Source organism: Colossoma macropomum, unplaced genomic scaffold (assembly GCF_904425465.1).
Source record: "Colossoma macropomum unplaced genomic scaffold, Colossoma_macropomum, whole genome shotgun sequence".
NCBI classification, from domain to species: domain Eukaryota; kingdom Metazoa; phylum Chordata; class Actinopteri; order Characiformes; family Serrasalmidae; genus Colossoma; species Colossoma macropomum.
This window is the reverse complement of record NW_023494791.1, coordinates 31,529,457-31,557,031: the sequence shown is the minus strand read 5'-3', so window position 1 is coordinate 31,557,031 and position 27,575 is coordinate 31,529,457. Positions and strand designations below refer to the sequence as shown.

General features: G+C 39.8%; 1 protein-coding gene across 1 annotated transcript; it reads right to left on the bottom strand.

Annotated features, from left to right (window-relative positions):
- Positions 1 to 27,575, bottom strand: si:dkey-117m1.4. Its single transcript, XM_036574850.1, has 9 exons — positions 24,602 to 27,575; positions 9,443 to 9,549; positions 8,739 to 8,835; positions 7,576 to 7,771; positions 6,305 to 6,370; positions 4,671 to 5,632; positions 3,278 to 4,101; positions 638 to 826; positions 1 to 410 (listed from the first exon to the last, which is right to left on the bottom strand). The coding sequence occupies exons 1-9, from the start codon at positions 24,691 to 24,693 to the stop codon at positions 160 to 162; spliced, it is 2,784 nt and encodes a 927-aa protein (XP_036430743.1). The 5' UTR covers positions 24,694 to 27,575; the 3' UTR covers positions 1 to 159.

The following is a 27,575-nucleotide window of genomic DNA, read 5'->3' as shown; positions in this document are numbered from 1 at the left end:
CCTCTGTCAAAGCCTTGGCAAAGCACTGGAACAAAAATGTCTGCTAATTGTACATAAAAGAGGCTACACATTAAAATTACAGCTTTATTCTGGTAAATATTCTCACATTCTCTTCCTACTTTGGACTACACCTACGCTACACCTCCCTGTCTGGCCACCTCAGCAAACAGACAGGGTGGGTGGGCTCTGTCTCTGCTGGGTTTTTTTCAGCAGCTGAATACGATTGTGGCAGTAGAACTTAATGGCCCTCCAGTCACGGCGGTTGGTGACCAGAAGGGGGCACTGCTCGAGGCACCGTTCACAGTCAGCTTTAGCGGGAACACGCAGCTCCATGATGTTACGCACAAGATGGGACTCCACGGCTGCACGCTCTGCTTCAGACCAAGGCCGCTTCAGAACACCCCGTTTACCTGAGGTGGGAAAGGGAGGAGGGCGTGGGGAGAGAGAGACAGAGAAAGAGAGGACAATCATTGGTCATGTGCAACCACATTACTTAGTGTAGCTTACAGACAGAGAAAGGGCTGTTTGAAAAGGAAATCTTGTACACATATGGCCATAATCTTACACAGTAGTGAGAGTCTAATTAGCTATGTTAATTAGTAGACACTAATATTCATAAACACAATTATATACTCACCTGGTTTGGCCTGTCCAGAGCTTCTCTTGCGGCTTGGGGAAAAGGGAGAGGAATTCATTTTCTTGGGGCGAGGGGGCTTGTTGTTAGTGGTGATCTTTTTAATCATAACGGTGGGCGATTCATTCTTTTCTTTTTCCTGCTCTCCTTCTGATTGCTCTGACAGAGAGTCTGCAGAGTTCCCTGACATCACTGCAGAGAGACAAACAAAATAAGACAGATACAGAGAGAGAATATTTGACAGAGCTCAAAACCTATTACATTTGTACTCCTGTAGGCTTATTCATCTTAAGGCTTATTCATCTTAAGACTTATTCAGTATCTCAAAACTAAAAATTGTTCTGTAACAACTACACTGTGTCACAATTATGCACATGCCTTTTTTGTTTGTTTCTCCTAAACAGTCAGTATGTTTAAGGATTTTTTATCCTCAACAGTGCTGATGTTATTACAACTAGAAGTACTGATACTAGCAGTTTTTTGAAAATTCAACTGTTTTTATGCCTTCTGCAAGACTTTGCACTATTTGACACTTTTCGTCTTCAGAAAGATCTTTCTTCCTTTCCATATTGCATGAGAACTGTGACTTGCTTAATAATGTGGTAATAATAAGTTTCCCTTTAATCAAGATCACCTAGCAAACTAATTAACAAACCTGTCTGAGATTGATACCAGTTATCTAAAAAGATATGAGGAATAAAACAAACAAAAACTTTATTTGAAAAATTAAATCTAAATGTTTATTTTACTAAAACCCTACCAATATATCACTTGCAAAATAATTTGGAACATGGTGTATAAAACAAATATGTCATAGCTGTCTGAACAAAATGTCTTATATCCATTTCTTTTCTGTTATTCTTTTTTAATTTCATTTTAAAATGCCAGCTACTATACAAATTGTGTCAACATTTCATAATACATGGACCATAAAAACTGTCAAAAATGACTACTACATTTTGTAACATTAACTTACACTGAAAGTTAAGAATGTTTTTTTAAGTTTAAGTTACTTTTTTGGAGATACGAGGTAATAAAGGACACAGTTTCATGAATTCAAATTAATTGTTCCTTGATTCCATTGTATATGTTTTTTTATATTTTATTTAGTCTTCATTCTTATTTCTATTGTATTATTTTTAAAATATAACTTTTACTCACTTTGTTGTATTTATTCTTCTCTGCCTATTGATTTTTCATTGTTTATTTTTTATTTTAAAGTACAAAAGAGACTACATAAATAAAGCTTAGCATTTATAAAGGGTGTAACAATGCATATATTTTGTGTTAAAAGGTCTTGATTCTATAGAGCTGTATTGACACTGACAAAAGTCATGGGACAGGAACAAGTAATGTGTAGGACCCCCTCTAGCGCTGTGATGTGCAGCAACTCGACGTGGCATTTGATCCCACAAGTAGACGGAAGATAGCCACTCACAGCTCCATGGTATTTGTAGGTGCAGGACCTTGGGTGCGAATGGACCTCTCCACCACATCCCCTAAATGCTTGATTGGGCTCATGTCCGGGGAACATGCAGGCCACACCATTCGTTGGAACTCTCCAGAATGCTCTTCGAACCAATTCTGCATAATTTGGGCCCAAGAGCATGGTGCCTTATCCTGCTGGAATATCCCATCATTGTGGGAATACATAATGTCCATGAAGGGCTGCAAATGGTCACCCAAAAATGAAACGTAGCAGTCACTGGTCAATGACGTGTTTAGGCGGACCAGTGGACCCAACCCAGGCCATGAGATCACATCCCACACCAGTATGGAACCACCACCAGCCTGCACAGTGCCTTGTTGATAACTGAGGTCCATGGCTTCGTGGGGGCTTTGTGCACTACACACAAACCATACCATCAGCCCAAAACAATTGGTAGCATGACTAATAGGACTATGCCACATGTTGCCAGTCCTTCAGGGTCCATTTAGTAACCTCACAAGCCCAGGTGAGGCACTGTGTCCAATATCGTGGAGTCAACAGAGGCACTCTGGTGGGTCTTCTGCTCCCATATCCCCTGGAAGCTAAAGAACACTGCACTGACCTGCAGGATATGCATGTGGGCCTCCTGTATTGAATGTGGATGTGATTTCTGCCAGAGTCACTTGTCCATTCGCAAGGACAATTCTAGCCAAACGCCGCCAGTTACAATCATTAAGCACCCGTGGGCAGCCACTGCACTGTCCACTGTGGGTCCACTAGGTCCACTATGACGTATTCCTGATACACACGTGACACTGTGGATTGAGGAATGTTAAATGTCCACACAACTTTGGAAATGGAATGTCCCATCCGTCTGGCACCCACTATCATGCCTCGATCGAGCTCCAATAAGTCATGTCATCTTGCCATGAGCATGCTAGCCAGTGTTCAACCTCACTCACAAGATAACACCTCACAACTTATACAGGTGTTGACGTTCAAAAGGGCGTATTGGCTCCTACTTTTACATTTCCATAAACTGTTCTAAACATTAATTTTTAAATTTTTCAATACTGCACTGAAATCGTTATACCCTTAGTCTTTATGAGAGTGAAGAAATGGAGGTCTGGACCTACCAACAGATCAGAGTTTTATTGTTTTAATTCAGTTTAAGGTGTTAACAAATGCTTTAAATTTAACACACATCCACTCACCGTCTAACTCCAAGCAAATATGATGGAGACTCATGCCCCGGAACAAAACGCCATCCCTCTCCCCACACAGGACCACTCGCCCAATCAGGCCCATCAGCCCAGGATCCTGACCAATGGTAGCGCAGCTCTGGGTCACATGGTACTCCTTCTGCAGGAAGCTTTCCAGACGCTGTGTGGCATTTCCACGCTGGCCTTCCTCTTCTCCCTCACCCAGCAGCAGCAGTTGGGTTAGAATGGCCACCTGCCGGCGAACACGTGTCTGCGTTAGCGCCCGTGGGTGACGAGTACCGCTGGATTTGGCCAAACTCCGTAGGAGATCTGTACCCCGCAGAGGAGTGGCAGGGGAATGATATGGCCGGGCAAAAATGTAAGGGTTCTGGGGGTCCACTCCGACTCCGGGCCGCGTCTGCAAAAGAAGCTCCAGGCAGGCCTCAGAGTGCGGGGGCAATATGAGAGGCTGGACACGCCCCCTTTTGCCCTGGACTCCCACACGTGGCAAATGAGGCAGCACAAGCCGTTCGAAAGGGGAAAGTGAAGCCTCAAGTGGAGTCAGAGCCGGCGGGGCACCAAGAGGCACAGGCATGGGGCACTGTGGGGTAACACGGGCTTGGTACTCAGAAATGGTGAGTTTGGACACCTCACACTCACGGCGGCGGTTGTAGAGGATAAGCAGAGCCAGGCTGGAATGGCAGAGCAGACGCCATGCTTCAGCTGACTGAGGAGAGCGTGAGAGTGAGATAAAGGCGGAGTGCTGAAGACGCCGCAGGTACAGAACCAGAGAAGAAAGAGAGGACAGGAGGGGGAGCATGTGGGGCCGACGAGAACTGAAAGAGAGAGAGTTAGATAGAGATAAGAATGGAAAGGGAGATAAAGAAGAACAAAGAAAAACAGAGAGAGAGGGCAGATTATTTGTATGCATGGTTACATAATATCCATAATTAGACCTGTATTTTGTGTTGTAGAACAATATTTGGTCATTTTTTTATTATTAACTCTAATTATTCAATAATTGAAATTACTTTTACCACTGGTCAAACTGATTTTTAACAGCGAAAATCCAAAAGCAAAATTATGTTGCAGACTTAGAACGGAAAAAAACACATTAGAAACATTGCTTAGTTGAGCAATAACAACTGGTTGAGAGATGGACTAGAATGGTATAATGACCTTTACTTTTCTGTTTTTTACTGTCTATGGCTGGCAAATTAGCTAACTTGCTAGCAACCCAATCTGAGAATCTGCACTGCCAATATTTTGTTCTTGCCCAGGATCGTGCCTATTTCACCGAGATGCAAACTGCCAGTGTCTAATGTGAAAGTGGCTTTAGAAAGCTCTTTCATTTACACAGGACAGTATCATTACGGCACAGTCAGGTTGTACTCCGGGCTCTTACCTTGACAGGTCGCTCTTGTCCTCTGCTCCGCTGTCTTCCTCCCTCTCACCGTTCTCTGCCTCTTCCACCTTTGGCTGCTGTGTCTCCAGGTCCTTTGCTTCCATGGGAATCCCCTCTTCTTTTGGTTTTTCCACCACTTCAGTCTCTTCTTTGTCTTTCTTCACTTTGCGTCCCACCTTCCGGGACAGAGTCACAGGGGTAGGTGGGCTTCTCTTCAAAACAGACACTGGGACTCCTCCCCTACGGGGGGGGGTTATTGGTGGAGGGGCGGTGCTTTTGTGGGAAGGGCTAGAGGGGGCTGGGCTCCTTCTAGTTGGGGAAGGGGATAAAGGGGATGGGGACTGCTGTGTTGCTAGAACTGCATGCCCGGTTATTTCTTTATGACAGCGATGATGTGTGGAGGAAGAGGAGGAGGAAGATGAAGATGAAGGCAGGGAGGCATGCAAATGTGGCAGGTGAGCAGAGGTGTGTGCTCGTTCCATGGAAGCACGTACATCTGGCTGGTGGGCATGGTGTTTCTCCAGGTGGCGTGGGAGTGAGCGGTAGTGTCGTCCACAATACACACAGCACTGTCTCGGCAGCGTTACACTAACACCCCTACCTGCCGCTACGTTAATAGTACTCCCTGCAACTCCAGCTGGTGCAGGACACTTAAAAACAGGCCTGGAGGGGGCAGCAGGCTGCGGTGGGGAAGAAGGTAAAGAGCGGGGTAGTGTGGGAGGCCGCCCGGGGGGGCGCTGAGGAGGTTTCTTTTTGCTATTAGTATTAATCATAGGAGAGGACACTGTTGATTTGCGTTTTTTGCGGCAGCGAGGCATCCGGTTGTGTGCCTCACCGTTAACACAGTCCGATTCACGGTCAGAGTGGCTGGGCTCAGAGTGAGAGACAGGGGAGGACGAGGGAGAAAGAGACCAAGATGGTGTAACATAATCCGACAGAGGGACTGGTCCAGACTCATCCTCCTAAAGACAGAGAAAGAGAGTGATAGAAAGAAAGAGTGAATGAGACAAATATATATAAACTATTTTTTAAATAAGTAATATTTTAAAAGATAACAAGTAAGTATATCTTTCTAGCTGAATAATAATAAATATTGGTATTAATATCACTATAATGACTATTATTGTAGTTATTGAGAAATGTAATGTAGCAAAACTCAAAAAATAATTTGTGCATTACCATGCTATGTCTGTGTGTACACAAGAATTCAGGATATGGACTATTTTTGCTCTTACTGATTGAGATTCAGGGGCATTTTGTACACAGATGAGGGTACTTTGAAAAATAATATTATATTATTAACAAAATAATATTTGAACTTAACTAGAATACTAATATTTGAAGTGTCACTGTTTTATTAGTACGATAGCAACATTAACTTACACTGATTTCTTACTCATTAATTTAGATGTTTATTCAATTAATTATTACATTGAAAACCAGTTATTTGGAGCCATAATATGCTTCCATACCTGTGCTATATGAGGCAAAAATGTTGAATATGGGATCATTTTTGCGCTTGGTTATTTCCTGCGTTTTGTGTGTATGTGTGCATAATTTATGATGACACTATTTCTAAGCTTAATGTTTATTGAGAGGTGCAAGTTTTAAAGGAGATGTAGCAGAAACTTTACCTTCTTAATGTTCTCTTGGTCAGAGTGGCATTCAAAGCCAGCAGGAGGCACTGTGCCATGAAAACCCTGTAAAGGAGTAGAACAAGTTTGTTGTACACTATTCAATCATTTGCTCTGTGCATACACACAATGTGTGAAATACACCCAGTATTCAGGGGGTCACATGTTGGGTGGCTACTAACTCACTTGCCATAGTAGCGCTGATGGTAACTTCAACAGCTAAACATAAACAGACCATGGTTAAAATTCTTAATTGCCACCAGTGAATAAACTTGTGGCTGAAAACTGTCATTTGTTCACACTTAACAGTCCTAGGCTGCTACAGACATATTGAAACATACCTTACTGATTAAAAGTCTGGAATCACCATTTCTTTGGAAGTGATGTTTTCAATCTTATAAAGCCAGTATGGTTGCAAATAATGTATAAAATGACTGTAACATAATAGTCCTGTGTAACAAATGTATAGAATTAATTAAATTAATTAAAAAATAATCAGAAGGAAGCTATAAAATAAAAACAAATAAATCAAATGTTCTTGTTATATATGTTGTTATATTATAAAATAAGAAAAATAATATGAAAACTGTTTTCAAAGTGGTAGCATCAGTCAGTCAGCAAATTCTGCATCTTATGTGCTTAACCTTTATACACAAAGCATTCACATCCCTGGTCTTAACTGACCAATATATGCATTATTACTTATTATACCATAGTTCTGACCACACAACCTGGTTAGTTAAAAGTGCTCTACCTGTGTTGTTATATCTGACAACAGCACATTTTTCACATGTGTACTTACATTATTCCACTGACCATGGGTTGCTAAGTGACAACTGTGGTCACTACACTCTAAGTTGTTGCAACAATTTTTTTGGAGGAAGCAACTACCAGTATTTGAAACAATGTTCAGGAATTCTTTTCTTTGCTTTTTTCTTTACTTTGCAAAACTGTTATATAAAACAATAGAACACTCTAGAATATAACAGTTCTTATGAATACTATCATGTCTGTGATGACCTACATTGACCAAATCAACACAGCTGTGTCATTATTCAATGTAACATGCTCCCTCTAGTGTTCTGTTGCTTAATTATTGATCACAAATTACATATGAGCAAAATTAGCAACCAAAATAATTAAAATTAAATTAATATAGGTAAATGCAGAAATACATTTTATAACAAATTACAAGATCGTGAGTACTACTTAAAACCAAGAAAAGGTCTGCTCAGTGTTAAGGTAACAGCTATTGCCCTAGTGACTCTCACCATCGTGTTTTCTGCCAACTCTGTCAAACTGTAGTCCACAGTGATTTCCTCGCCCTTAGTGATGTCGCGGATTGCTATGACTACCAGCCGTACTTGATTGCCACAGTGTACTTCTCGAATGCGGCAGTTTGGAGGAGGGGGATACAGGACTGGAGCTCTACCACTACTGGAGCCTTCCGCTGCCATCTCTCCAGAACTGAGAGAGTACACGCGAGAGAGAGAGAGAGAGAGACAAAGAGAGCTACATTAACATATACTGTCATATCAAAACCATGAAATTTCTGTAAAAACTTCCAGCTTTATTTTTTTTACACCATTTTGTATATTTGATATCATTTTTTCCTTGTTTTACATCATTTGAAAATGCCAGCCAAAAATGACTTTACATTGTACAAAGATTTCATGACTATGGACTAATAGCAACTGTCCAAAATTACCTGTAATAATTGACAAATGTTAAATTGTTCAATGTCAAATGTCTTAAATTTGAAACTCAAAGTCTTTATTATAATACAATAATAAACATGCCATTCACAAAAAAAACATTAAAATGTAACTTTAAACAGGTAACTTTCAAAGTAAAAGCAAATTTAAAGTTGTCTGTTCTAGCTAACAACAGAACCTTGAGATCAGCTGATTTTATCAGCCAAATGATATTTCCCTCATGGCCTTCATCCAACTTCAAGTTGCTATATTTTTAAAGTAAGACTAACATGGATTTTCATTGTTGTTTCTGTATTGTTACTTGCACTCACAATATTACACTTGAATTTATGGTCTCAATATATAAAACATACACAACTCTATCACCATATCTATTCCACTAAATGCCCCCCCCCCACACACACACACACTTTTTACACTATTACTAAACACAAACACTCAGACACATATACACACATACCACCTGTACAAATATATACTGCAATACACACTCACAGACAGAGCTACACAGCCACAAATTCCACCACTGGACCAAAGATAATAAACACATTGCAATAAACACACACAGCCTGCATTCCTGTAATCCCCTACCTCTACACACACCCCCAGACTCTCTGACACACATGCACATGCATTCACATATCTCTCCAACCTCCATTTTCCCTATCTGCATGCACACACATAAACATAGTAAGACGTGCATTAACACACTCACACACCAGGATTGAGAAGAAGATTCTGGTGTGTAATATGGCCCCTCTGGCCCTTCTGCAGAAAATGATTTGTGCTTGTTCTGTATTCCCTCCCGACCATCACCTGAAACACACATAATGCATATAATATATTATAGTGTTACTTTGTAAGAATACAAGAATTCGAAAACGCAACAGTGACTGATGACTACAATTAATTGTGAGCTGCTACACTGGGAGGTGTAGAAATGTTTAAACAAAAACATAACATACATAAAAATGCTTATTACTTATTGCTTACTTATATTTATTACATTAATGTAATTTGTATTTGTTCTAGTATTAGTGTTTTTCTGAGCAAATAAAAAGTTACTTTTCAGATTTTCTCAGGTGCCTAAAACTTTTGCACATTATGAAGACAAAAACATTCTAAACTTCTAATGTAAATGAATGTTAAAAGGTTTAATTCCAAGTGATTGAGGAGCATTTCTGTTGGCCCTTTTATCATGAAAACTTCACACAATGTTAATGACAGTTGTTGTGTTCAAATGATGCAGAAAAATAAAAACTGGCAAAAATGGATATACATGTTTTTATAGATGCCATATTATAGATATATAATAATAAACTTATAATTCTCTTACCTTCTGTGTGTATACCAAACACTAGGTTGATAATATCTTGCAATTGAGGAAAACAATAATTACACAAAACACACACACACTCCCCACCTGGTCCGTAGCTGTGCTCCGACATGCTCTCTTCATCATCTTCTGTGGCAAAGACTCTATCACACACCTTCACCGGTGTGCCTTTCCTTTTCCTTCCACAACCACGTCTGTAACACACACACATATAAACAAACACACAAACAAACAAAAAATGCAAAATCATTTTTTTATTTTACAGCACATGGCAAATATCATCACACAGAGCAATCAATAATCTGGTAATCCCTTTGTATAACAGCTTCCAGTCTTCTGGGAAGGCTTTCCTCATTATGGACCTTGCTTTGTACACAGGGGCACAGTCATGCTGGAACAGAAAGAGGTCTTCCTAAAACTGTTCCCATGAAGTTGGAAGCATACGATAGTCCAAAATGCCTTGGTATTTCCCTTCACTGGAACTAAGCAGCCTAGGCCAACCCCTGAAAAACAACCCCATAGCATTATCCCTCCTCCATCAAACTTCACAGTTGGAGCAATGCAGTCAGGCACTGGTATTCGCCAAACCCAGACTCGTCCATCAGACTGCCAGATAAAAATGCGTGATTCATCACTCCACAGAATACGTTTCCACTGCTCCAGAGTCCAGTGGTGGCATGCTTTACACCACTCCATCCAACGCTTGGCATTGTGCTTGATGATGTAAGGTTTGCATGCAGCTGTTCGGCCATGATAACCCATGCCCTGATGCTCCTGTCGCACAGTTTTTGTGCTTATGTTAATGCTAGAGAAGGTTTGAAACTCGGCAACTTGTATGCACTATGCGCCTCAGCACCGGCGACACCACTCTATAACTTTACATGGTCTGTCACTTTGTGGCTGAGTTGCTGTGGTTCCTAAATGCTTACACTTTTCAATAATACCACTCATAGTTGATTGTGGAATATCTAGGAGGGAAGAAATTTCGTGAACTGACTTGTTGCAACGGTGGCATCCTATTATAGTACCATGCTCGAATTCAATGAGCTCTTTAGAATGAACCATTGTTTCACAAATGTGTGTAAAGGCAGACTGCATGGCCAGGTGCTTGATTTCATACACATCTGGCAATGTGACTGAATGAAACACCTGAATTTAATGATTAAGAGGTGTGTCCCGATAATTTTGTCCATATAGTGTGAGTTTATGTAAGTGACAAACATATCTGAACTGAAATAAATTGAAGTAAACAGACAGAAAATATCTGAGATAAAATTGGTGCACAAAATTATCCACCAAAAGCCTGATCCAGAGTCAGATCTAGCTTCAAATTTTTAGTCCAAACAGGCTTCAACCAGCAAAAGGAACCTGAACTGACAACAGATTTTCAGGCCTACTATAGTTTCTTATGAAAGAAGCAACTGAGAATGCTTAATTAAATGAGCACGAAGATGCACTGTTTGTGTGTGTGTGTGTGTGTGACTGACACATTCACTGAGCTGTGATAAGACTCAGTCTTGCAAACATGATATTGATCTGGCCGACCCTCCATCTGGATCTGAAGAGAGAAAGAGAAAGTGTGTGTGTGTAGAGAGAGCGTGCATGTGCACACATGAGCATGCAGGCGCATTTATGTGTCCAATTTCAATGCACCATTTCAGGCCAGCAGCAGCTTCATGAAGGTCTGGCCTGTCCTATGCCTATAGCCTATTCATGAGTAACGTATGAAAAACAACATAAAATACAAACCACTAAAATAAGAGAGAGAGAGAGAGAGAGAGAGAGAGAGAGAGAGCTTTTATTTATGGGGGGCATTTTAGGGTAAAATACACTGAAAGATTTGTACACACACACATACTACTCACATACACCACTGAAACACTCGCACACAACAAATATTTCAATAGTTTGAAGGTGAAAGAGAGCAAGAAAGAAATATTCTCACAGACCCAACAACAAATCCTGTCATGCATACACCAGTGACTGCAGTATGTGTACAATCTTCCACACACACGTGTGCAGTTGTTTCAGTGGTGTGTGCCAGTAGTATGTGCGTGTGCAAATTGTTTTGTGTTTTTACCTAAAGGGGGGGTTAGGATGAAATACACTAAAACGCACACACACATTTCTCTCACATCTCACTGAAACACTCACACACCCCACTGAAACACTTGAACACGCACTATGCACACACCACTGAAACACTTGTACATGTGTGTGTGAGTGATGGTACACAGACTGCAGTCACTGGTGTGTGCATGAGAGTTTTCAGCATGCCCGGAAGTTATTTCACTGTAACAGGATGGCAGATTTTTACAAAATAAGAGCATACTCAGCAGCACAAAGGAACAGAGTATCTGGAAAAAAATCTGTTCAGCCTCTTTTAAAGATGAACAAACAGTTGCTCCTTACAGTTTAATCAGCCTTTTCATCTTTAATCAGCTTTTCTGTATTGATGGTGATAGTGAGGATGTTTTTACTGCATCCTTGACTGTGCAGAATCCATACAAGATGACCTGCTAGATAGGCCCCTGACTGAACTGGAGCACCACACAAGAACTGGTCATTCCATCATAACTGTAGATCAGTGTTGAGAAAAGCCGACATCAAGAGAATGCATGACTCCCTTGGATGCATTTTATCAGCATCTAATTCACCTTTTACAACAGTTTGAAGGCCTAAGACAGCAATGAGGAAATATTTTCACAGTCTCAACAACAAATCCTGGTGACCCAGTGTTCTGATAAATTATGATACAGAATAAATAATCCTATATTTTTTTCCAAAAACCCTTTTACTTTGTTCTGCTGAGCATGCTCTTATTTTGTGAAACTGTGCCTTCCTGTTACAGTGAAATGACTTCCGGGCCAATGAAAACTGTCAAACTGTCAAATGCACACACCACTGACTGCAGCCCATGTGTGCAAGTAGTGTGTGTGTATGTGTGATTGTCTCAGTGGCGTGTGCGAGTGTTTCGGTAGCATGTCCGCGTGTTTCAGTGGTGTGTGCGTGTGTAAGTGTTACAGTGTATTTCACCCCAAATGCCCCCCCCCAAATATGCTGGTTTAATTGCTTCCCAAGATGTGAGTATGTCATTCAATTTCAATGTCTCTCTCTCTCATATTCCTCTGTCTCTCCCCCCCTTTTACTCTCCGTCTCTATCCTTTCTTACGCTGTCTCCTTTCCTTCTCCCTTTATTTTTTCTTTTTCTTTTCCCTCCTCTCAATGTCTCTTTCAAACCTTTCATGTTCTCTTGTTCTCTCTCTCCCTTTCTCCCTACCTCAGTTGTTTCTCCCTCTTTGTCTTCTTTTTCCCATCCCTCTCTCCCTCTTTCCCCTTGTCCTCCTCTCCCTTTCTCTCCTTCTGTCTACCCTCCTCTTTCAGTTTTTGTCTATTCACTTTGTTTCTCTCTCCTCGCTTCTCTTAACAGCCCTCACTCTTTCTCTCTCCTCCTAACAGTTTCTATACCTGTCTCTCGCTCTCTCTCTATCTCATATTTCTCCCTTTATCTCTTTTTTCCTTTCTATTCCCCCAATTTTTTCTCTTTTCTGTTCTTTTTCACTTTCTCGCTCCCTCCTTCTCCCGAGGGCTCTTGTTTCTCTTTCTCTCTCTCCTCTACTTCTCATGCTCTCTCTCAGTCTCTCCTCTTTCTTACATCTCTCTTTGTTGTTCTTTCTCTGCCTGTTTTTCACATGAATATTCTATCTCTGACTCCTCTTTCTCTTTCTCTCCCTCTCTCTCCTTCTATCTTTTACGTATACATGTCTCTCTCTGCCTCTTTCCTCCACTAACTTTCTTTTCCTTACTCCCTCCCTCTTTTTTCACATATACACGTCTCTTTCCTACTCCTACTTTGTCATTTTCCTCTCACTTTCTCTCCCTCACTCACTCTTTCTACCTTTAAATATACATCTGTCTGTCACCTCCTCCTCTCTCCTTTGACTTTCATATGCTCACTCTCTCCTTTTTTCACATATACAACATGTATCTCCTCCTCCTTTCTTTCTCTCCTCTCACTTTGTCTCTCACTCTCTATCTCTTTCACATATACACATCTCTCTTCTCTCACTTTCTCTATCTCACTCTCTCTCTTTCACATCTACACGTCTCTCTCTTCTCGTTCTGTCACTCACTTTCTCTTTCCTTCACACGTGCCTCCCTTCTCCTGTCCCCCTCTCTCCTTTCACGTTCCCTCCCTCTTTTACACATGCACAGGCATCTCTAGTGTTTGCATTTAGCTGAAATTCTGAAACTTTAACGTTTTTAAATTTCTTTTTTCCTCACAAAAACGGAAAAACTGAAACCTACTTTTTTCTCTCTATTCCTGTATTCATTATCTGTTTATCTGTTTTCTATCTTTTCTGTGTCCTGTTTTTCTTTTTCCCTCTTACACACACATGGACATGCACACACACACACACACACACACACACACACACAAACATATGTACATAACCCTCCACCAAACACATACACATGCACAAATTCACAAACAGGTCTGCTTTAAAAATGCACGTGCATGCACACATTCACAAGGACATACGCACACACACACACACTTCTTCAGTTTGAGCCCACATGTGTACTCACATACACACCATCCCCCACTTAGACTCACACATGCAAGTGCAAACACATGCACACACACACCTCTTCTTTTTAAAGCTCTCTCTCTCTCTCTCTCACACACACACACACACACACACACACACACAAATATCCTCTCTTCAGCCAAGCTCACATGCATGCACACACACACCCTCCCCCATCTCTCCAGCTCACACACACACACACACACACACACACACACACACACAGACACACACATTCTCTCTTTCTCTCTTTTTCTCTCCCTCACAAATAACCAAACCCAGAGTCTCATATTCTCTCTCCACACACACAGCACCAAATACACTCTCTTCAGCTTCTCTCTCAAAATGCTTGCTCTAACACACTTCATTTCCATAACACATATGCAGTGTTTCTCTCTCACTACCTGTCACTAACTCTCTTACTGTCTCATTCTCCTCTCTTTCTTTCTTTGTCTCTCTCACTAACTCTCACTCTCTCATTTTCCTTTCTCTCACACGTTTGAATAATGAACACACACACACACAACACACACACATTCTCTCTCTCACTGTATCATACTAATGCAGTCCTGTAACACACACACACGGTTCTTTGTTGAGAATATTCTCTGCTTCATTCAGTCTAGGCAACACACACAAACACACTGTCTCTTCAGCCCTCCTCCTCAAACATATATCCGCCTACACACACACACACACACACACACACACACACATTCTTCCTCTTTCATAAACAAAGTAGATTCATAAACAGTCCCTTTATTCGTTTTGTCTGTTCCACCTTTTCTGTTTTTTCTTTCTTTTTCTCTCTCCACTTCTTTCATCTTCTCTCCATGTGTATATATACATACACACACACACACACGTTCACACACACACACATCACTGATGTCAGAACAAAACCTTGTATTTTTTTGTTTTTTCAGTTTTTGACATCATTTGACAATGTCTGACATTGTGTCTAAATTTCATGATGAATGGACAAAAAGAAATGGTCCAAAATTACTTGGGAAAATATCTGGTTACATTGACTTTGCATTAAAAGTAAAGTATATTTTTCCTTCTTCTGTAAAGTTACCATTTTGGAGATGCAAGATTTTCTTCCAACAGCAGTGATATATTGTATCTGTCTTTCTTTCTATTTCTTTCTTTCTATCTATATATCTATATGTCTCTTGCTCTTTTTCTCTTAATTTCCCATTCTCCTACTCTCTCTATACAAGTCCATCTCTCTCTCTCTCACTCTCACACTCACACAACAACCTAACGCGTGCACAAGCACACACACATACACACACATACCCTCCCTTTTCTCTCTGCCTCTAAAGCACAAACACACTCACCCTCCCCTTCTGTATGAGCCACCAGAATACACACACATACACACACACACACACACTCTTTCTCTCTCTAGCACACATACAAACCACCTCTCTGTTTCCAAGGCACACACATATACACATACACACACTAACAAACACACCCTCCTCTTTTTTCAGTTTCAAACCTGCAAGCAAGCACACACTCACACACACTCACAAGCACACTTACATGCACACACACACACACACACACACACACACACATTCATTCAGATGCATACACACAAACACAAACACACACAAGCACACAGTGACACACACTTCCACACCGTTTTCCCTCCTCTCTCCTTCTCGCACACACACACACACCCTCCCCTTCTGTTGCTCTCTCTCACACGCACACACACATACACACACCCTCCCTCTTCTGTTCCTCTCTCTCACTCTCACGCACACACACACACACACACACACACACACACTACCCTTTGCCTTCTTCACACACACACACACACACACACCCTCCCTCCTCTCACTCTCTCCCTATTAAATTCTCTCTCTATCTCTCTCTCTGCCTCTCACTCACACACACAAGCACACATCTACACAACCTCCCTTTCTCTTTTCATCCCAATATACTCTCTCCTTCTTTTTCTTGAACAGACACAGACTTTTTCTTCACCTTACAAATCTGTCAATCTAAAACTGATTCTCACTTGTGGACAGACATTATGTGCTTCACACACACGCACACACACACACACACACACACACACCAGCAACACACCGTGACCACTAGGGGTGGGGCGACCGATTCTTAGATGCATCGTGATGCAGACGTGGATGATTCAGAATCTATTCACAAATGTCAAAAATCAATTTTCTAAATTTCTAAATTGATAATGTAATGGTGACGGAACACAAAAGGCAGAACTTTGCAAAGTGCAGCGCCCGGACAGTCTGAGGCGTGCAAACTACATTAAAAGCTAGTGCAGAGGTTGCCAACTCAAATGTTAATAAGTGTAATTTTGTCTTTTCGACAAAAATAAAACCACCTTAGGAGCCACAACATTTTGAGTCCATTTTACCATCTTAGCTGTACATGTGTCTCAGTATGTGCTGATGTCCTAGTGTAGGCTAAAAATAGAATACAAACAAAAACACAGACTTACTTTGCTCTGCTTTAAGCTTTAGCTCAGCTGTAGCCGCTTTTCTTGCATCACCAGCTGGAAACATTTCTTGTAAAATGTCTCTCAACTGTCGACTTATTACGAGGCTGAAGTCAGTTTCTCGTTTTTTTTTTCCGTTATACCTTAAATGGTGCCTGAGGTGCCAAAATGTAACTGCTGCACCATTTAAGATGGAATGGGAGAATTCGAACAAGAAGCTGGAGAACGAGAAACTTGACTTCAGTTTCACATGTTTTTTTTAGTGTTTGACAGTTTCTGGTTGCAGATTCGTCTTAAATCTCTCTCTTTGCCTTTTTGTTAGCTACTAGCTTGGTGAACTAGCAGTTATAGGCTACATTAATTCCAGCATTTAAGATCATTTATTGCTAAAACTGTGTAAATCTGTTTGAATGATCAGCAGAGCAAGGAGGAAAGGAGGATTATTTTATTTTTACCTCGAAATCTAATTCTGATGTGGAGCCGCAACCGGCCAGTAAGAGCCGAAGGTTGCCCACCCTTGAGCTAGCGTATGGAAGCACTTTGGCTTCTGTGGAGTTGAAGGGAAAATATTACATGTTTTCACCCATTTTCCGCCCAGTTGAAGTTGCTGCCAACCAAAGGACCATCGAGCAAGCGATGTCAGAGCTCCCACCCAACTTGGAAAGGACGAAGCGAATTACAAACTCTAACGCAACTTTTACTCTTTAGTCTTTGAGAACCAGGGCTTTCGTGCTATGTTGCACACTTTGGAGCTGAGATACAGCGTCCCGTCTCTAACACGGCGACCCCCGCTCGCTACAACGAGACCAAAACCGAAATCACTGGAGAAAACGAGTAGAATAGCTGTAATCTGCTGCGTGGACACCCATTGCCACTGGATCTTATTTCACCGTAACTGCGCATTTTATCGCAGATGAGTGGCAGCCTGTGTCTTATGTGCTCCAAACAAGAGCAGTGAATGAGAGTCTTGCAGTTGACTTGGCACATCACTTCCGTTTGATTTATTAATAAAAGATATTGGGAATAAACTCATTATGGATCATTACAAGTACTGTGTCTTACAAGTTCCAAGTTGTCACACAAATCCTGTATAGAAAAAAAGATGCATCAAGATGCATCGGTAATCGTTTTATAATCACATCGCAGCCCTCTGAATCGTAATCGAATCGAATTGTGAGGTGCCTAGAGATTCCCAACCCTAGTGACCACTATACACTATGGAGAGTCAGCACTGAAAATAATCAATTCTCATCATACTTTTTAATCAGGTTCACCAAAGTGTCCATTTCTGTTTCTCTTTTTTTTTTTAGAAATGCCATCTAAAAGGCACACACTCTCTCTTGTATATCTTGTTAGAACCTGGGGTTATACGTATGTCCCATATGTATTATTTATATGTAAATACCTATATGCAGGTCTGGGCAATGTGACAATATTTATCATCACGATAAATTACATCACAATATGTCACATTAAGCTTTTCTGAGCACACTGTGGATTCCAACTACATGTTCAATAACAAAGAGAGCATAATTAGATTCAGTGCCGCACAGTGAGTGAAATGTTAAACAAAAATCATTGGACTACTAGTTTTTGACAGCATTTGTTAAAATGTGTCACTTTGTCTTTTCCAAATGATCAGATTTTAGAAAAAATAAATGTTGTTATATATCATGTATCGAGAAAACTTCTTGAAGTATGGTGGCATTTCACTTCTTGGTTGGTACGGTAAATATCATCACTGTCGGAACAGGAGAAGGCAAAATCATTTATTACTTCTAATGTAAGTCAGTGTAACAAGACTTTTTTCTAAGCAATGTCTACTGATCCATTCATAATGAAATTCACACAATATGTGTATATTTGTGTCTGTTATTACCTATATGTGATTATACTATGTCATTGTATTATTTAACTGCAAGTGCATATATGTGTTAATAATGTGTATCATATGTATTATATTTAAGTACCTATATGTGATATTAATATGTCATATACGTAGCACCAATATGTAATAATAATAATATTCTCCATTCCTTATGGAGAATATACATATACAGCACTGTGCACCTGAGAAAATTATACTTAAAATTATATTTATCTTGGAAGTAAATGTTTATTTGCTCAGAATAACAATAATATTAAAAGAAATACAAATGACATTGACAATAATGTTTTTTTTAATGTACAAAATCTGTTTTTGTTTAATTTTCAGATATTTATATATGGATGTACTTATATGTAATAACATGTCCTTTATGTTTTATATATACCTGTAAGTACCTCTAAGTACATATGTGTTAATAAAGTAACAAGCCACGAGAGGCCGTGGGTTACTGCCATTTTATCACAGGGAAGGGTGTCCTAAAACACCCTTCCCCATGATAAAATTGCAGTAATGCACTGCCTCGAGTGGTTTATTACTTTTATAAAATGGCGGACAAAATAAAATATATTAAAATACATAATGTTCTAGATAATTATTAAAGTTATTATTAATAATAATTGACATAAACATGCATTCCGCCAGGAAATGTAGTTCCTTTAGAGTATGGTATCATCGCTAAGCAACCATTAACTGCTGAATGAAGAGAAGAACGTTTGGTAGCCAATCACTGTATATTGCAGACATTTCATGAATTTTTAAAACTTTTTTCATATAACAATGCACATATGTAACATAGCACCATTTAATACAAATACTTCCAGTTTATAAGTACTTTTTGGTCACCAAATTACCACCCCGAGTCTTCTTCTGCCAGTCTGATGATGCCACTTCTCTCACACTGGGGCTGAATCTCAAACGGCTCCCTGCTCCCTACATAGTGCACCACGTAGGAATTTAAATACTCCTGCACCCAAACAATGCAAAATATGACAAAAAATGGTGATTTGGTATTCATCCACATTCATACTCGACAAGCAGTTCACTATTTGACAGCAGAAGCTAGAATTTTTACAATTAATGTTACACAGCACACTATTTATCTAGGGAGCACGGAGCTGTTTGGGATTCAGCCTGAGTTTGATGCGACTTCTGACTTAAACACGGACATCTGAAGCATGTAAGCCATTCAGGTGACATTCTTTAGACTTTTATATTGCCGTTTTTTAGTGAATCATATTGTGAGTAATTCAAGCCTGTGATATTAATGTTGGAGTTGTTCAACATGTTTGCTATCTTTTAGCCTGTTGGCTAGCTGACCAGCCTAGTTCAAGTTTTCAGCCCCTCAGTTTAAACAAAACCGGGTTCTTACTTCATCAGTACACAGTGCGATCAGCATTAGAGTAAAAAATTAATTCATTAACAGCAGAAGGGTTTTTCGTGCCATGGCGCAGTAACACAGAGCTCAATTGCTGTGAGGCAGTCATAGCTGTGGTATATCGTGGATTTGACAACAGCTTCGAACACGGCTCAGCCAACCAGATTGTAGGAACTATCCGTTTCATAATATGTACTATTAGTGATAGCATATCAGCATCAATGGGTATTAGTATCGGACTAATAAATGATCATCCAAAAAGGATGAATCTGATCCAATCCTGTTACAAAAAGGGTAGTAGAATGTAGAGGTTGAATCAGGCCTAATATTTTGGCCCAACCCGACTTGAAAAAATTCTGTCAAAACCCAACCTAACCTAACCACATCATCAAGTTTTGAGTCTAGTCCAACAAAATTCTGTCTTAGACTGACCTGAACTGACCCACCATTACCCAAAGTGCCAAATAATACTTGACACGTTAACATGCAGTGACAATAATAGCCATCATTAGATAACAGATAAATAAAATGTACAACCCCATTTCCAAAAATGTTGGGGGTGCTGTGCACAATGTAAATAAAAATAGAATGCAATGATATGCAAATCATGTAAACAATATTTTTACTGGGAAAAATTCTCCAATTCTCCCTCAAATGATCTCTAATTTCAACAAAATGTGTAAAAACTAACCAAGTTTAATTTTAAATGTTTTTTTTTTCAGGTTGAAGAATGGTGTTCACTAGAAATGAAAAGGCATTTTGTGTGTTAAAATATGCTTGAACACAGTCAAACAAGAATGTGAAGCGTGCATTTTTGAGAGAATTCAATAAAAATGCACCAACTGGAAAGCAGATTTGGACATGGCACAAAAAATTCAAAGAGGAAAATTCTTGTTCGAATTTTGATAAATAAATCTTGCATTGTTCAACATGAAGCCTATTTAAATGCGCTTGCCTAGGACATGTAGTTACTCAGATATTCACATCTCAAATGATGTAAATTTTTTAGGGACACCCTGTATACGCCCATTTTAAATTTGATGCCAAAAAGAATTTCACCACAGGACACTTCTCCACTTCCCCTCAGTCCGTTTTAAAAGAGCTTGGGCACAGAGAAGGCAGCGGCATTTCAGGATCCTGTTTGTATATGGTTTCTTCTTTGTGTTTTAGAGTTTTAACCTGCATCTGTGGATGCAGCGACGTACTGTTTTTTACAGACAGTGGTTTTCAGAAGTGTTCCTGAGCCCATGCAGTGATAAACCCCTCCCCATCTTTACTTCTAAAAGACTCATCCTCTCTGGGATGCTTTTTTGTACCCTATTATGTTACTGACCTGTTGTCAATCAAGGACCAGGTGTTTTTTTTAGCATTACACAACTTTACCAGCCTTTTGTTGCCCCCCTCCCAACTATTTTGGAACGTGTTGTTAGCATCAAATTCAAAATGGGCATATATTTAAAAAAAAAAGTCTTAGTTTCAACTTTTGATATGTTGTCTTTGTACTATTTTTGATGAAATATAGGGTTTAAATGATTTGCACATGATTGCATTTTGTTTTTATTTACATTTTGCACAGCATCCCAAATTATTTGGAAATGGAGTTGTAAAAAATATAAAATGTTATGCGTATAACTAGAAAGGGAAAGTTCATTAACAAACTTTAAGTTGGCTTGAATAACCCAGCTAATTACGTTAAAACGTTAAAACGGTGGAGGACTGTTGATGGTTGCTAAAATGTTGCTTAGATGTTGCTAGGCGGTTGCTATGGTATCCAATGTGGTTGGTAAGGTGTTGCTAGGCGATTGCTTTTGGTGTCTCAGGTTGTTGCTAAGGTGTTGCTAAGTGGTTGCTATGCTATTAAATACACTGATTCCTTAAATCCACTCCACCTTAAATTTGTTGCTACCTTAAATCCACTGCCACTTTAAATCCACCGCCACCTTAAATTTACTGATACCTTAAATCTATTGCCACCTTACATTTACTGCCAACAACACAAGTGGGTGACTCCAGCATGCCAGACTAAAGGTAAGGAATGTAAGGAATAAAACAAAAGCAGACAGAAATGCAGGGTAAATCGGTTAAAAGGGGGAGGTGGGCTGTTTGAACCCCAGTGTGAAATTTTAACCTGACACCAGCCCAACATATATTTGGAAAGACGTTAGTACCCGTGTGAACCAGATGTCAGCAGTTCGGACACTGTAGTAGAGTGTTTGAGTTTTCTCTTGCGATGCTGATCTTAAGTAAATTGTTTCAATTAAAAGCTTAGTAGTTTCTAAAGAGAAAATCAAATAAGTAATGGCCAATCAAAGTTTTAACACTGGTACTGGAAAAAAAAGTGGTATTGTGCCATCTCTATGCACTATATACAGTGCTGTGCAAAAGTCAGGGACTACCCATTCGTTTATTCAATTTCCAGTTAGTTTCCAGAAAAAAAGCAGGAAACATACACACTTAAAAAAGATGGTTCTTCAATGGTTCTTTAGTAAAGAAAATAGTTTTATATAGAACCATGAACACTCAAAGAACCCTTTGCATGATTAAAGCGTTCTTCGCATGGTGAAAGGGTTTTTCCGATTTCAGACAGAATGTGCTGTAGAAGGTTCTATGTAGAACCTTTTTGAAAAGGGTTCTATATAGCACCAAAAAGCGTTCTTGTATTGTTACGATGTCAAGCTTATAATAATAGAAGAACCCTTTTTGGTGCTATATAGAACCCTTTTCAAAAAAGGCTTCTATATATCTATATAGAATCTTATACAACACATTCTCCATCAATCTAAAGAACCCTTTCATGATGCAAAAAACCCTTTAATCATGCAAAGAGTTCTTTGAGTGTTCATGGTTCTATATAGAACCATTTTCTTTACTAAACAACCCTTGGAAAACCATCATTTTTTAGTGTGTATTTAACAGAAAATTACACAAAACCTCCAAGACTAAGTACAATATCGAATCCATCAGTATGTACTTTGTCTATACTTTTTTGCACCTTACTGACACTTTACCTTTTTCATCCTTCCAATCTTAAAACCAATGAGTTATACATGAGTCCTCCCTACAAAAGTTTCCCAAACATGTCACGTCATATGAGGAAAGTCAAATGAAAATAAGTTAGAAGTTTCCAAAAAATTATTAAAATATGGAGAAAATAGATCTTCTGACAAATGTGCAAGACCTGATAGATCACTAAAACTGTACCTGAAAGGATGTGGAGCTGTGAACAAGCCATTACTGAGGAAAGGAAATAGACAGAAAAGAAGAAAATGTGCACCAGAACACTGAGTTTAACTGAGTGAACTTTCTAAGCTTTAAAAAATAAAATGTGGAGCTTCTGTAAGAAGTATTATAAAAAGTTAGGGCCATTTTTACCCCAATATATGAGAACACAAGCAGAGTCTATTAATCAGACACACACATACATACACACACACACACTACCTGTTCATCCAGCTTTCTCTTAGTCACACATAAACAAATACACACACACACACTAACATTCAGTCCTCCCCCATTGCATTATACTTAACCTACACATTGTACTCTTCTATTGGTTACGTATAAATACACAAACATATGCCCACCCCACGCACACTCTCCTGTTCCACCCCCACCAACCACACATATAAACAAACACTCCCTCCCCCAATCAGTAACACACACATATGCACACATGCACACACACACACACAAATCAGTATCCTTCACGTATTTAATCTTTTGTTCAGTAACATACCCTCACCCACCTTTAATATACACACATGAGCGTGCACATGCACTTTCATTCTCATTAAAACACACACACATGGAGTATGCTCACATGGGATGTAGCACACACACACACACACACACACACACACACACACACACACTGTTACTCTCTCACTCATACATACACACATACAACCCCTCCTCTCTTTTACACAAGCTCACACAACCCTCCCCTCTCTCACTCTCTCTCTCTCACACACACACACACACACACTATAATGTTCCCTCCTATCCACTCTCACACACATCACCTCCTCCCAGCCTCTCTCTCTCACACACATCTCTCCTTTCTGTCTTTTTCTCTCACACACATACTCTCACTACCACACACTGTCTCTCCACACAGCACATTCCCCTCCCTCTCTCTCTCTCTCACACACACACTTACTGTCTTTGTCACGCATACACTCACTCTCCCCGCCCTCCCTCCCTTCTGCACACCACTAACACACACACAGAAGCGCACGCGCACACACACAACACACGCACAGAGTACTTGTTTCTTTCTCTCAGTCAGTCTTTCTCTCTTCTCTTTTATACACACAGATACTATAATGATCATTTTAAACTGTCTTCTATAATTTAAGTTTGACAATGTTTATCATAAATTACTGTTTGCCTCTTGAAGTAAACTGACATTTAGTTAAAGAGATAAAAAGCCCGCATGTTTGACCAGTCAGTCTTTCACACACACACACACCACACACACGTAGCTGATTTTTTTCCGATTTTTAAAAGCTAAAATAAATGACAACTCATCGCCAGCACAACACGCTTGTCAAAGTACCTAATACAGTAACGAGTTCTTCAAACAACGCGATGGTGGTGACAGACAAGTAATAGTAATAACAACAACAATAATAATGATAATGGTGACAGGAATAATAATAAATGCAGAATAACATTAAAACTACAAAACTTTTCATTTTCCTCACAGAAGAGAAAAAGTTGACTGCTACAACCGTTATATTGTATAGCTATATTGTAGCTAACTGTCCGCACGCGCTGTGAAGTTTGAACCCCAACTGAAGCTTGGTGAGCAAAGCTAACTGAGTTAGCTAGGGTTAACTAACATTTAGCTGGTTAAGTTTTGCCGACTAGTGTTTTTCGTTATAGCTGGTTCTCTCACCCTCGTGGCGGCGGCGGTTTGCCGCCCTTTCCGTCGCTATCCAGCGTCGGAGGCTCTCGGTAGTCGAACAGCGTACGGACGATCTCCGTCATTTATTGTTATTTTCTGGCCAGTTACTCAGCCCTCCGCAGCGCTCGCTTCACGATTCCACTCCGCTTCGCCGCTGTATAAGCGCAGGTTATTTCCGCCACTACCAAGAAGCTTCTCCTAAGGGGAGAGGTCTGCTTGTTCTTCTATTCAACATATTTGAAAAAGTCAAACAATACATGTTCCTAATAAAAAAAGACTTTAATAATAATAAAATATATGAAAGCAAAACTAAATGAGTGTTTTAGTTTGAGGACAACTATAGTTTTATTGACACACGATGACCCTTGCACCGCTTCCCCGTGAATGGTCACGCCCGCTACAGTATAAAAGGGGGCGGAGCGGTTGTTTCTGTTTCCAAGCAAAGTTGATTACAGCGCATAAGCTGCTGAAAGCAAGTTATTCAACAATTAAAAGCGATTTAAGCGATTTAATAGTGATAATCTGCTTTTGGAAGAGAATTTAAGGAAAAAGTGTTAAAAAGTCTCTGTGAAGGCGATGAGGGTGGTGCCCTTTGCAGCACTGGACAGTGTGTGGCACTGGCATAACGATGATGATGATGATGGTGTTCAATATCCTAATTTTGAGACATATACATATAGTTAATTTAAATCAGTATTTCAACAGAACCAAGTGAAATATAATAAACAGACAATCCATATCATAGTAAACTACTACTACTACTGCTATTACTACTACTGTTACTACTACTACTACTACTACTACTACTAATAATAATAATAATGATATTAATAATAATTCAAATAAGCATAAAATCTGTTCTGCCTGTTAAAATATAAAGACACTGAATTCTTTATCCACATACACACAAACCTCTGATGCACACATCTAAACACACCCTTCCCCCACTCTCTCTCACACACACACACACTGACATGCACACACTCAGAAACTCATCATGCTCAACATGCATGCTCACAAACTTAGAAGCATGTGACGTGTGCACACACACATGCACAGATACACACACTCACTTCTACATAGATTGTTAATATTTACTTTTCACCTATTAAAAAACACATCTATTAAAGAGAAACAAACACACATAACAGAGTTCTAAATCACATTATGTTTAGGCACAGAAAATAGTAAAGTAATGAAATAATTGTCTTACAAAGCAAACGCATACACACTGTAGAACTCACAAAGGCGTGTGCGTGTAATTAACACACACTCGCGCACACACACACACACACTATCTGACTCTCACACAGATTCTCCCTCCTACGCAGGCGCACACACACATTCCCTCTCTCTCAGCTAATACACACACACACACACACATACACAGCTTTAACACACACCCCTCCCCCTACAATTCTCTGTCTCACTCTCACACACACACACACATATCCTGCCTCACACACACACATTCTCTTTTTTCTCTCTCCCTCTAACTCAGTTGCGCATGCACACACACACACACAAACACACACCACACACGCACACACACACGCACCCCTCCCCCTCTTTTACAGGCATCCTGCCACTCCTCTAACACACACACATATACTACACAGACACACAAACACACACACTCATTGCAAACACACACACCACCCCCACTCTTCCAAACACACATCCTGCTTTTTCTTTATCACAGTAGAATGAGCACACACACACACACACACACACACACACACAGACACACACACAAAGACAAAGGTGAGATACTGAATTGAGTCTGTTTTGAGTGACAGCTCAGATACAACTTATTTCCCTGCAAATCCAGAACTTACACACTAATAATACATTAGTAAAGCCCCCCTATGTTTTAAACAAACACGCCATTTGGAAACAAAGCCACCAGGCTGACAAGTGGTGCATGAACAGGTAAAAACTCCTAACTTCTGCTCTCCTCCACATCTTCTGCACATCATCAAAATAAAGTCACATCAAAATAAAACCAGTGTGCACAGTCTCATGTTGATACAGTAGATACTAAAGACAAGGGAACCCATTCTGATCTATCTAAGAATGATGGTGTTTAGAGATGATAGTGTTTAAAAACACAGCACTTTTTTGTCTGTGTCGCTAGATGACCTGAGCCAAGATGACCTCCACAACAAAGTGCCAGTTTCTTTACTAACCAGCAGAGGGAAGCACTAACTATGGCAGATCTGAAAGAGAATTCATTTAAACTATTAAAAATCTCTAACAGTGACAAGAACATACACTGATTTTCCAGTTTATTAGGAACATCTACTGTGTGACCATTTTATCAGGAACACCTACCATATAGGTGCACAGCTGTACAATTACAGACCGTGGCACATCTGTTGCTATGCAACACTGTACATCAATGAATCACCACAGGACAACCACTGACCAGATATTACCAGGTAGTGGATACTTCGCAGCACAGCTGTAAATGCTGACATGGTAGTGGGTATGGTGCTGATACGAGTGCATCAGGCACAGGTCAAAGCTAGGTTGAGAATAGTCCACCCAAAAATATCCAGTCAAGAGTGGCTCTGTGGTAAGAAACTGAACATCTATGAAGTGCATAGAAACTGATCACTGATGCATCAACAGATAGACTACGGTCTCTATCTGTACATCAGCAGGGTGGAGCTACAAGAGAAGGATTTTTAATAAAGTACCAGTACTCATACCCTTGTACCAGTTCCATATAAGTACAATAAATCCTGTTTGTACATGAAACCTTTGTTTGTACGCTGATCCTTACTTAAATGGACACCAATAGTACTATTTAAACCTTTAGTCAGACTGCTGATCTTTCGAACTGGAATGCTGAACTGTTTACACTACAATAGTTATAATATACTTTTATTATGCATACCCTTTGAATAAACCTACATAAAAGAAGTTTATTATCTGAAATAATAATAATAATAATAATAAT